This window comes from Haliotis asinina, chromosome 4 (assembly GCF_037392515.1).
Source record: "Haliotis asinina isolate JCU_RB_2024 chromosome 4, JCU_Hal_asi_v2, whole genome shotgun sequence".
Classification (NCBI taxonomy): domain Eukaryota; kingdom Metazoa; phylum Mollusca; class Gastropoda; order Lepetellida; family Haliotidae; genus Haliotis; species Haliotis asinina.
This window is the reverse complement of record NC_090283.1, coordinates 3,308,707-3,322,042: the sequence shown is the minus strand read 5'-3', so window position 1 is coordinate 3,322,042 and position 13,336 is coordinate 3,308,707. Positions and strand designations below refer to the sequence as shown.

Genomic DNA, 13,336 nt, shown 5'->3' with positions numbered 1-13,336 from the left:
AGGTCCAGAGTAGGACATTCCAGCTCCAGAACATCTACAGGTGTTTCATCCTACCCCGTCAAGTAAAGGTCCAGAGTAGGACATTCCAGCTCCAGAACATCTACAGGTGTTTCATCCTACCCCGTCAAGTAAAGGTCCAGAGTATGACATTCCACCTCCTGGACATCTACAGGTGTTTCATCCTACCCCGTCAAGTAAAGGTCCAGAGTAGGACATTCCAGCTCCAGAACATCTACAGGTGTTTCATCCTACCCCGTCAAGTAAAGGTCCAGAGTAAGACATTCCAGCTCCAGAACATCTACAACTGTTATATCACAACGAATTTAAGCTTTACGTCAACTGAATCTGTAATGATCTAATCTAGCGTCCTTGATACATGACTGTGCGATAAACTGACATGAAGACAATGTCTGTTAAATATTTTATTAAAGCTAAAGCCGCAGAACAATGCATTACATGAAATATTTGTTAAACCCCCCAATCAGTCTGAACAATGAATTTAAACAAGGTCTGTGTCTTAAACCTACGTGGATCATAAACTGAAATAGCAAAGCCGCAGACAGACAAGTATTGCATTCCCACTTCACCTCTTAATACAAGAGTAAACACACTGACTTCACATATAAGAGTACATCCATTGTAAAAATGGGTTATGAGTGAAGATGTAAAACGAAATGCCATAAGATATTTACATAAAACAAGCAATATATTGATTATCACCAAGTCCACACGAAAGGTCATATGTACACAAAATTAGAAATTCAAAAAAAGGGCTGTTAATGAACAGTAAAAACACGTATCACTGACAAGGTAAATATAGCACGTAATCATAAAACGATATGATGAAAGGGAACAATACAATATAAAATCTAGCTATGGGTCGCAAGCAAATGGCGGTGAATTTGTTTAAATACAAACGTACCAGTAATATCGGAAAGGCATCAGTAAATAAATACATAAATAAATAATTCAGGATATGTTTATCGATCAAAAACGACAATATTGCCCATGCTTTTGGAAAATGAACTTGCGACATACTCTTCAAAACATGTCTTTTAAGCACAACCGAATAACGTAAAACAGCGATATAATGAATTAAAGCACACATCTCACAGTGCAAATATGACAATATGATGGAAAGAGATTGCATAATAAATATATAGACACACACACACACACAATGACCTTTGTATTATTGACAGTAAATCCATCCCAGAACAAGATGGAATATTACAATGGTTACTGTTTTCATATTTTGAACTTTAGACACATGGAGTAGACCTGTGTTAAAGAGATGACACTGATCCTATCCAGGTTTATTATGGCGGCTTAAACGAAGTCCTTTATAGGTAACCATGTTTATCCTTTTCAGTGTTATATTATCTCTTGGAGTAAGAATTAAACCTTTTAATGTGGCAATGCAATAATGTTCCAAGTGGTAGCATTGGATATCGTATAGTGGTACTAGATTTGGTCCTTACGCTCTAGAAAGGCATAAACATTCCCGAAGATCATCACGTCCCGTCAGGCCTATTTTGTAAGTTGGTTTAGGTGAATATTTCCATTACTGTCCGTATAATCACCGCTCTTGTATATCATTACCCGCAAACCGCCTTTCTATATGTAGTGCCATTGTGGTATTTTGGTGTTGGTTTGTGAACTTACAAGAGTTAATTACACCCCATCTCTTTGATGTTTGTATGTTTGGCACCGAGCTATTTGTTTGGTCCATCTTCACAACGTGTGAAGTCACAGGTAGACCTATAACTGACTTTAGTATCCACAAAAGCATAATCAACTATTTAACTTACAGATCTCTAGTTGGATCCAAGGGTGGAAGGATCACAGGATCTTACTCTTTTCCTTCGACGATAGTTGTTTCATACAGTCATACAATTATTAGTATATACCGTTTTTGTTCCAATATGTATGGAAGACAACCTGTGTGACGTTCAGTTATAACTCACTCACTCCATCTTACTGACAGAGACCCCTATATGACACAAGCAGGTCGCACACCTCACTCCCCCTTGCCGCCATCATGGTTGGTGTTTCCTGGTGTTTGTTCCTGGCATTGATGTCCACGATCTCCAGGGAGAGGACATACTTCACTATATCAACATTCCCTCCCTTTGAGGCAAGATGAAGGATGGTGTTACCGTCATCATCCACTAGTTTTGCATCAGCTCCTCCTTCAACAAGTAAGTCAAATATTTCTTTATCCCCTATCCTTGCTGCCACCATCAGTGGTGACCTACCGCACTGACCACGACTGTTTATGTCCACGTCGTCCATCTTGAGGACACAGCTCACAATATCCTCATGCCCACCCAGACAGGCCCTATGGAGGACACTGTCACCGACATCATCAGCTGCATTCAGATCAGCTCCTTTGCTCTTTAGTAAATCAAGTATCTGACCATGTCCTTTGTATGCTGCCGCCGTCAGTGGTGTCCTCCTGGACTGTCCAGTACAGCTGATGCCTACTGCATTATGTAAGAGGATATACTCCACCATCTCCACATTCCCACCCCAACAGGCGAGTTGGAGGATGCTGTTTCCATCATTGTCCACTTCTGCAGGCAGACCCCCTTTACTTACAAGTAACTGAAATAGTTTATGTTCTCCCATACGAGCTGCATACATCAATGGTGTTCTCCCATCCCGCCCTTTACTGCTGATGTCTACCGCATTAATTGAGATGATGTGTTTCACCATTGAAATATTTCCTCCGCGACAGGCCCAATGAAGGATGTTGTTCCTGACATCATCCACAAGTTGCAGGTTAGCTCCTTTCTCCACAAGTAGATCTAGAATTTCTCTGTGTCCCCTTCTTGCTGCCCACATCACTGGTGTCATTCCGTCTTTCCCGTGCTTGTCGATATCATTCTTGTTCTGTTGCAGGATGTCCCTGACTCTCTGTAGGTTCCCTTCCTTGCAGGCGTCATGGAGGTCAGTGTCCTGGTGCTGGAAGGGGCCGACTTCTGTAAAAGAAGGGTGAAACTGGCAGTCATATGTATGACAGAAAGTAGCAAGTCAATCAACAGGTATATCAAGTGGTTACATGTATCACAAAACAAAACAGGTGGTCACATGTATCACACAGCGTGCAATCTTGCCAGTTCTGCACATACTTTTCGTTTAAGATAAACGTACTGATCAGTCTGATGAAGGTGTAAAATCAAACTGTCATGAATGAAATTCAAGGTTTGAATTGAAACCCGGAGTTTGATGGCACGAAGTATAATCATTTTGAGGAGTAGCGATTTTGCTTTTGCTCTTCAGCCTTCAGACATGCATTTGGAAACATACGTAAGGTAAGCTGATATAAACAGGTGTTAACTGACATTAACAGATAGCATATAGAATCCAGGATCCTGCCCTGAGGTCAGTTTTATTTTAAGAGGAGGTACACAGGATGATTGCTGCATTCAACGGACAATTTCACATATACTGTAACAAGAAGACAAAGTCGTCAAGATTCATACAGGTTTGAGGAAATCATGACAACTAAGAACATTCTGATTAGCGACATCCATGGTCGCCAGCGGGTGCGCGCTAGCAATCGCGAGAATGAGCGTCAGTTATAACGTCACTGACAGGTATGCTCACTTAGCACTGCTGCGCTTAAAATACCTCATCCCAAAAATGAAAATCAGCAGTACATTTTGTGACTATTTGTACATGTATTTCTTCATTATTAAAGTCATGTTGGAGTGGGGTTATGTTTTCACAGAAACTGAAATTGTTATCATTTTTAGCCTCGTTTTACTGTTTAATTACATGGACATGTACTCATTTTATGCAATCTGGAAACCAGTATTGCCTTGCACTTTATACACATTAAGCATGAGAGAAAAAATATGTTGACTTTAAAAATTGACTGGATGTTGCTTTTGTGATATTGTTTTCCCTACTGATAGCAGATTTCGTGTCCAGTTTGCAGATGAGTCGGACTTGTGTACGGGGACGTGACTGATAACGATATGACGCTAACAACGTCATTGAACATTCATGGTGTGGGCTTGAATCCATTTTACATACAAAACAACACTGTGGATTACTTTTCGTAGCTAGGAACCGATGTTCACTAATGATAGAATATTAATGTGTTACTCGGGCTAGCCATGTCTCCTGATCTATCACCAAACAAACATGTACGAGTCATTCTGGCATGTGAGACTCACCCAAATGTCCGCAATAATCGTGACCTTGAACTTGTTCTCGTTCAGGAATAAAACGCAGTAACATAACCCTTACAGAGAGTGATCGCCTCGTATCTATCATGAGACAACTACTTTCAACAAATATTACAAGTATATCGAGAATTTTACCCATGAATAAAATCCTACAAACATATTTTTCGTTTTTGTTCTAATTTAAGTACGCTGTATTTTGTTTTTGGTAACTGTTGAAATGATTTTGCTTACTATATGTCATAAGAGTATACCTGAATATATGCAAAATGTTAACAATGTCAGTAACACCGATTACCTCAATGAGTGACTTAAAATGTTCCGGAAATGTGGTGTGTAATGCTTGAGTTAAATTAGGGAAATTTATAAATGATGTCTGTGAGACAGATCAATTCTTGCACATGACAACAAACAAAAAACTATTTTTCAGCTAGGAAATACCCACATTATCTGAATACTATGACCTGGACATATTTGCGATACTAATTTGAAAAAAGAACCAACGACTTACCTGCCCCTGTGTTGTTGCTTTCCTTATAGGTAAGCCGTGTTGTGGCATCCTCACCATCAGAGTCTGAAAATATGAAAGTGTATCTTAGAAACGAGGATAATCTGCAACAACACCGTATTTTGAGCAACATGATGAAATAATGATTTACCATCTTTTTTCAATTTTCTCTAACAACTAAATGTTGGGAGGAATGTCTGTGATGCAGATGACAGGTTTCCCATTAACACGCCAACACCAAGTTTAATGGCTGTCATTTGAGAACATAATCTAAATTGTCCATGTAAAATGTAACCTTAAACAAAACTGTCATAACACCGAATCCATCATTCACTGTGAAGGCATGACCATATATATCCTTCAGTTAAGGTTAGTTATAAAATCACACTCCAGGAAGCGGATGATCCGTTACGTTTGTATCTGAGTATAGTTACAACGCGGGAACATCATAAATGTACAAATGTTTGAATCCCGAAAAACCGTGAAACTTAAAGTGATGCAAGTAATCTGTACCCGTTTCATTCTTTCCTTACGTCCCTCCGATCTGCAACAGAGAACAGCAATCAGTAATCGAAACCCAAATGCCATGTTTGCTAATTTGTAAGGTCGGGTGCGTCAGTGTTTTAGCTATTAGGCACTCTGTTAATGATTGCGTCTGGATCATAATCCTGGGATACGATGACAGTCATCACGATGCCGTTAGTCGCCTGTTACAACACGAACAGGTTATCCTTCACAAAAACAATTGTTTGCCACTGGTAAGGCAAATCCCCCGCCGTTAAAGAAGAATGCAATTTTTACATAACACATTTACTACTTTTCATATTCCTGTCACAAATCATTAATCAAAAGTTGATTGTATTCTCGTAATTTTTGATAAATGTATTTAGTAATATGTGTCGGGTTTTAAATCAAATTAAGAGCTATTTTAATTTCGTTTTCCAACACATTATGTATTTGTTAAAATCCGAATAACGCGGTTATGGTATTATGGAGATAAACATTTATTATGTACCTCTGAATGACTTTGATTAAGCAATCACAATCCAGTGTTTACTGAAGTCATGGTAGAATGTGCATTTACCCAAAGATTTCAGTGGTAGAAAATACCTTGACACTGTGGAATCCTGCTGAGTAACGTAGTTGAAAATAATACTGTATGAAGCCCACGATAAGAACCATATGTTATGTGCCTACTCCTACAGCTTGGGATAGAGAAGAGCATTACTTATTAGTTCTTTGAAGAGCTAGGATGAACATGTTAGAGTGAAATGTACACACTATAAATACCTCTGGAACTGTTGACTATTATTCACCTGAAGAAGGGCAAGTATTACCTAGGAACATCGGGTGTAAATAACAGTGAAGTTGCACATCCGTATTAATGCGTCACAAACTTCTTCAGCTGCCATCAACGACATCAATCAGTAACTCAATCTGTTCACAACACCAGACGGAACAGTGGCAATACACTGATTAACTTCTAATCAAAAATGGTTGCACCAAGTAGTTGACCAAGGATTGCCAGGACTGGAATTTCTATCTTGAGAGTTCTTGTCAGTTATCCTAGGGAACTTCAAAGGGTTTTGTAAGACTAGTCGGAAATGATGAAATATACAATTATGAAATCTAAAATTATTATCCTCCTGAGAGGATACGTAAGTCTTAAAACTTACGTCAGTTTTGAACCAGATGATTTTAATCGTCGAATATATGTTGTTTTAAATAATGACCAAATTTCACGACAATCACCAGTTGCTGATTCCAGTTAGGGTCCATGCAGGTAGCTTGTAAATCCTATGTTAACTTGTGTGGTGACCTGTGATGTCGTAAATAGTACATCTGTTTAAGTCACAGACTAGTTTAAATCACTAGCTAAGATATTCTAGTTCTTTTTCTCTATTTCGCAGACACATTTTAAGATATAACATTATAAATTATTTAAATATGACACTTTTAATTCACAATATGGCTCATATAATATTACCTCACTCACAGACTGAATAGTATCAGTCAAACCATACATAGTGGCGAACTTCACCAATGTTTGGATAAGTAGAAATGTAAAGTAACTGACTGCCCTCTAGCCGAAGTGTTCTTCGGGGTTTCGTAAGTGCTGATCCAGTTAATTTATAGTTTCAGCTTAACAAAATCCTTTCCACATCCATAAGAAATCTCTTCTAAGAGCAAAGTCGATTGTACGTTTGAGACTATATCATAAGTATATATTTGTTACAGGAGTATCATTCTATCTGTTGTTTGTAAACACATAGAGTCAGAGACAGACAAGGCAGAGAATACGATCCGAAATGTGCGTGTTTATGCATCACTATGAAGTGATGATACCAGATGATCGCGAACAGATTAGCAAGGCCAAATCCAATAAGGTGCTTCTTAACACATGCATCGTTGGTGTGGATCATCCGAAAGCGATGACCATGTCAACATACACGCACGAAAGGCTTAACATAGGTCAATATTTGAAATTGAGAATTTTACTGATATTTGCTGCAGTACTGGCTTTGCGAACTTAATAAACAGCCACCATAACTTGAAAGCTTTTGCAAACAGGCTGATTATGGAAGCCAGTGTTGACAAGTTACAAAGTAATGGTGCATGCCTCCAGAACAACAGCGCTCTCCACACACACCGCCCCCTTTACCCTCCAGACACAGACACAGACACAGACACACCTTCCTCCACACACACACGCCTCAACTAAACCTCCCCCCTCCCTCAAACAAATAAAGTAACCCAGACAACAGACAAAATGAAAAACAACCGATAAAACACAACAACATTTTTTTCCGTTCCACGTACCTTTGTATGTCTCACAATACTCTCCTGAATAGTTCGCTTTGCAGTCGACGCAAGTTCCAGTTTGTACGTTACAGACATTGTTCAGACAGTTCCTGCTACACGGGATATTACATTGGTCCCCATGCCAACCATTGTTGCATCTTTCTGAACATTTTCCAGTCAGTTTGTGGCAGTGAACTTTCTTGTCAGACGATGGGGCACAGTTAATTCTGCAGGTTTTGTTACAGGTTTCACCGTATGTACCCAAGGGACACTCATCACCCTTTCCTTGAAAGACTGAAACTGAGAAATACTGATGGTGACCAAACTGTAGGCACTATTTCGCTGTATGAAGTGAGTCCCCCAAAAAACAAAACAAACAAGCAAGCAAACAAACAAACAAAAGCAACCAAAATCAACAACGAACCCCAATAAAACAAAGAAAAATAAAACAAAAAAAAACCCCCAAACAATTAAAACAAAACCAAAATCCCCGCTCATTCTTTCCTAAGAAAGTAACAGAAATATTCACATATCTGCCAATAAATCCGAATAATTCCGAATAGCGGATACTTACCATCATTCAGCACACTCACGCGATACCCTGTATAAATTTATGAATAACAAATAACTCACCAATTATCATTACAAGCAGGACATACTTCAGTGTCTCTGAAGTCTTCACTGGCTCTGCCTGAAAAAGATGAGAACTCAGAATTTTGAATCTATTGTGTAATATTAATGTACTGAACGTTGAGATGCAGAAAATGTGTATACTGTTACAATAACTACCATAAAATAGCACCACACGGTAAGATTTCCCCTCCTATTGCACATTACGCTCTTGAGATTACCTCCCAAGGCATCTGACATGTCCTTGGTGTCAGTGTTCTGTTGTACATGCAAAACGAAACGCTGAATGAATGAATCTGATAGACACAAACGGGGAGTGTGAATTTTGAAAGTAATAAATTATGTACCATTCTGCGATTATCCAACCTGTCAGGCCATTAAATGTTCATGGCAGCAAAATTGTATTGGAAATATAAAGTATGATTTTACATGAACCAAATCCTAACTTTGGTAAATAATGAACTCCTAGGGCAGGCATAGCATGGATTATAGAACCAGAAGTCATCATTGGTCAGCGTGTACAAGCCAATGACAGGTTGTTTCCGACAACGTGATCTTCCCCCATACCATAAGGCTGTTGTTACCAACCTGTCGACGTCGAAAAAGGCACGCGTCAGCATATCGTTCACATCGCCATTTGTAAATCCTGCCCTGCCATATAAACTGTCCGACTCGTCAGTGAATAAAACACAATTCCTTAGCTGGGTTAACCGAATGTGGTTGTTTTGATGACGCGTGGACGGCCGGCCGGAGGCAACCATTTCTTGATCGCGTTATGTCTTCATAGAATTGACCGTGGTTCAATGGACACCAACATATCTAGTCACTTCAGTGTAGGCCAGTGAGGTCTCTGGTACAGCCATGGCACATTTCATGTTATGCACATTTACTTTTTTCCGTTAGTATACAAAAGGCAGAGATTGAGAAGTTTTTACATGCGGGTTGTGACGCCATAATGTGGCCATATCCTGATCTCAGCTCCATCGAATGAAAAGAGGTATTATAGCCTTGAGACGCCAGCCTGTGAATGGTCAGGAGCTGCTCGTCATGTTGGTACGGCATGGGTGTATATGATACAAGGTCACCTTAACAGTTGTGAGTGCTAGAGTGGAGCATACGCGGTACTGAACAGGCTCCAGTGCAGTTGGCTGGTCCTTAAGAAATAAAAAATCCCATCGTGTTACTGTGGTGGCGCATCTTAATGCCTAATCCTGTTTCAGTATACACTCCTTTATGTCAATAATCCAGATTTACCCACTAGCAGCACATGTTGTTCTGTATGAGTATGTCTGGGACCAAAATTAACATCTACACAGTTTCTTTTTATGTTTAGTATATTTAAACGCCATCAGCGTCAACACCCTGTCGTGCCCATCAAGATCTCCTGAAATGAGCACCTCTAAGATCAACAGGAAATGCGTTGGTACCGTCCTACAGAAGAATGACGTCGGATCCCTGGTAATGCTGTCACGAATTCTAATGTAACTTGATGTAATGTAACATGTCCTGCAGTGGCGAACGCCGAATCACGAGGAGGCCACACCCGATATTAAGGTACTTTGATTGAATTAAATGTATGTGCTCTGTTACGTTTGCACGAATGCTGGCACAGTCAACCCCCATTTCAATAGAAGTGTATATGCAAGTGTCTGTCAAGGATTGTTCGTTAACATGTGCTAAATGTCCTGTTGGTGGTGGTTGTGCTGACTGCGAGTAAAAATACATGTTTGTTTGTTTGGTTGGTTAGTTGTTATTTTTTTTTTGCCTTCTTGGACGAATCAGCACTCCTTCAACCCATAAGTGCACTGGAGCGTGAACATGGGTAGTGGTATGGAGATAAGGCGGGGGTGCTATATAGTGAAGTTATTGTTTCTCTGAGAGCAGTCTCCACACAGTAAGATGCGTAAACCGCACTCCAAGCTGCCATCATTAAGTTGTTTCAAAGGCATTTAGAAGTTGGAGGAATCAAACTAAAAGTGCTTTATGGTTCAACTTCTTTATTATACAGGTGAAGATAAGGTGAAGAAGAGACTAGAATCTGTCTCGAAACGTTGTGACCTTGTATAATAAAGAAGTTGAACCATAAAGCACTTTTAGTTTCAAGCCCATCATTATTAAGTTAATTCAAAGCTAAAAGGCGTCACAGTAAAATATCAGTTACCAACTAACAAATACTAAGTTTTAGGGATTGTTCTCCCATTTTTTCTCGTTACTAGTGTTATTGTGGCAGGGCATTACGTATTGTAGCGGGCACGCAGGTTCTAGGGGATGGAAGCAATTTTGTACATAAAATTACTGTGCAATAATAATGGAGGGTGTGGGGTGGGTGGGGTGGGTGGGGAAGGGGTAGGTGGGGGAGTGGGGAGGCATTGATATTGTACACTCCTTGCAGCGGGTTCACTTACTTTATACATACAATTTACATACCCAAGAACGAATATTTCACAATGCATAGTGTTGTAACTGTGGTTTAATCATGGTCATTTTAAGGACGCTTCGCTGTATTTATGTTTCTCTTTTTGTATTAAAGGTTAAAGGTTAAAGTACGTGCCGCTTGATCTCCGTTTTGTTTTGCACCCCCGACTGCAGGACAGAACGTCCGACGCTTGTCCATGATGTAACGTGTCATTCTTAATAATTAAAGTGTTTTCTGTGAAAAGGTAGTGTTTGTTCCACTCGGACACCACTCATAGTTCAACTCATCCTGCGAACGGGCACTACACAGTAAACCGGTATTTCGGTTTTGGGTTGACGGATATTGACTCGGTCATATATAGACTATTAATCATTTGCTCAGTGGAAAGCCCCCGGTGTATCTACAATGTTAAATGATATCAAGGATATGTAACTATACTTAATGAAAGGTAAAAAGTGAAATAACTCACGAAACGAAGCCTCCTGTGTGTAACGCCCTTCTTCGTAATGACACGGCGTGAACAAGCCATCCGCCATGAATTTCTACTTTCAGTATTGAGAAACAGGGGAGACAACTTGAAGTAGACTTGACAAGAATACCGATTGTTGACGCGAACAGAAATGGTATTGCATGCAGATATTGCAGTTCCTTTCCTAATCCAGATAACATTGGTGTCTCGACACATTGATGTAAATGTGGCTCATCTTTCTTTTTTTGACGTCTTGTTAATCGTATAATATTTGACAAAGGTGACAGAAGCGTACATAAAATATTGAGGCAATTGCTGAAATGTCTCACCAGTCAGCCGTGAATGAATGGTTATACAATTTTGAGCATTATGTAATCCCAGGTGAATGCTTGTCACCCCAAACCCCAGTATCAAACATGAAATCATTCCAGTGTGTCTCCTTAGAATAGAGATATCATATGTTATTGGTATTTGGCGGTCATCTTGGATTATGCAATTTTAGTTTCCCTTTCTGCGACACCGTAGCACTGTTAGAAATAGATTCAGACTGTCACTAGCCAGTGGGGCTAATAACCTAAAAATGTTACTAGACGCCTTACTGGCCCTAATGTATCATTAATTATGGACAATAAAAGAACGCATGTGAGAATAATTGCTTCAGACTATTAACTCTCAGCCTCTGATATTAATGGGACACTTTCTAAGAATACGCATACATTTTCAAATTATCTTCATATTGAATTATCTTAAGGACTTCAGTCATGATTACTGGAAGAATCCTCCAAATGATAATTCTCTTCATCTGATATGCTGCAATGACGATCATAGTAGCCGTCCGTCACAATCTAAGCTGTTTGGACCTCATCCTCTCCACCCTCTGCCTCATACACATGTAAACCTATCTACTCAGCCTCTCTGGCTTTCTGAGATTAATGACATACTGCAAAATCTGGGTGGGGTGGGGTCTGGGGTCTTGAGATGGGGTCTTGAACTAATTTTCTAACTAAATCTGGGAAAGAGTTGACTTAAAAGCACATGCAAACATGGCTGTGTGTGATACAACTATATATTTATCTCAGGCTGCCTCATCTGTCACTATTGGTTAAATATTAAATACTAGGGTCCCAACCTTTGGTTTAATAGAACTTTATTCCAAAGGAATGATAGTTACTTCTTAAATGTTCGTGAACTAATTGATGCCTTCAGAATGTTTTGATAAGTGAAATGTTTTGTCATGGAAATGATGTCATAGAACTGTCTTTCCATTTTTTCGTTTTATGTTTTATTCCTTCACTGTGATAGGAATATTGACAATTTTGATTACACTGACAATGAGGAGGCAACAAGTCAATGCACACTGAACAAATGCCACGATATAAATTTCGGAATGTTATAAACATTGTATTTCTTTGAGTGGCATTTTAGAAGTTGGGAAGTACAATATTGAACAAACTTTATGCATAACAACTTCTTTTATTTCATGAGTGCGACGTTTCAATAGAGATTGACATCGTACAAGAACCTGTATTGAAATCTGTCACGAAATATAAGAAGTTGTTATTCATAAAGTTTGCGCAGCATTGTATTTGGCACTGCAAACATTACAGACATGAATATGTAATTCCTTATGATAATACTATCCTTATAAGCATCATTTCAAGAAAGCTAAAAGTAAGAATATATTTTTCATGTGTGTAATCTGTGATTGGTGATTCAAACTCATAACCTTCCCTCCATTTCTAGGTATTCTTGTTTACCATAACGGAAGGATTTGAAGTTTTGAATTAAGGTTTTTGCTATGATAATGGACTGATATTTCAGTGATGGTTATCACCTTCAGTGTTCCTTTCTGATTAACAGGAAATTCTTTTCTCGCTGTTAAAAAGCTGCAGCATCAGTATAAAGCAATATTTACTCACTCACTCACTGGCTCACTCATTGTTTCCTTGTGGAACTTTTTAAGTCTACCACCTTGTTTCACACACTATTGTAGGGACCTCAGGGGCAGTCAGGCACAAATGATGGTAAGCTACTGAAAGAAACTTTTGTCCATCTTATGGTCATCTCCCCATTAGGTTATCATATACAACCATAACATAAAAATGTAATCAAGTACTAGTGTTTTACTGGAAGATATAAACGGGTAACAAAACAAGAGTGACTGGAGACCGACCGGTAGTCTGTCTCCAGTCATCACTACTGCATCTGTGAGATGTGAAATTCAGAACCTCGGCGAATCTAGACTTGCTTCGTTTAGGGCTTAGAAGGGAGGCTACGAAGTAGGGGAAATAATGTGGTTCAGGAACTGTGGTACA

The 13,336-nt window shown here is 39.3% G+C and overlaps 1 protein-coding gene across 1 annotated transcript; it reads right to left on the bottom strand.

Moving 5' to 3' along the window:
- Positions 1–409: 409 nt before the first annotated feature.
- Positions 410–11,099, bottom strand: LOC137280868 (ankyrin-1-like). The gene is made up of 5 exons (XM_067812065.1): positions 11,022–11,099; positions 8,140–8,197; positions 7,525–7,806; positions 4,708–4,770; positions 410–2,984 (listed from the first exon to the last, which is right to left on the bottom strand). The coding sequence occupies exons 1-5, from the start codon at positions 11,079–11,081 to the stop codon at positions 1,978–1,980; spliced, it is 1,470 nt and encodes a 489-aa protein (XP_067668166.1). The 5' UTR covers positions 11,082–11,099; the 3' UTR covers positions 410–1,977.
- Positions 11,100–13,336: the final 2,237 nt, after the last annotated feature.

Excerpts from the sequence above, each read along its gene's own strand:
- LOC137280868 (XM_067812065.1), bottom strand. The coding sequence starts at position 11,081 with ATGGCTTGTTCACGCCGTGTCATTACGAAGAAGGGCGTTACACACAGG. Across the intron at positions 7,807-8,139 it reads CCTGCTTGTAATGATAATTG|TTTCAGTCTTTCAAGGAAAG; the intron begins GTGAGTTATTTG and ends AGTATTTCTCAG. Across the intron at positions 4,771-7,524 it reads GTATTGTGAGACATACAAAG|ACTCTGATGGTGAGGATGCC; the intron begins GTACGTGGAACG and ends TCATATTTTCAG.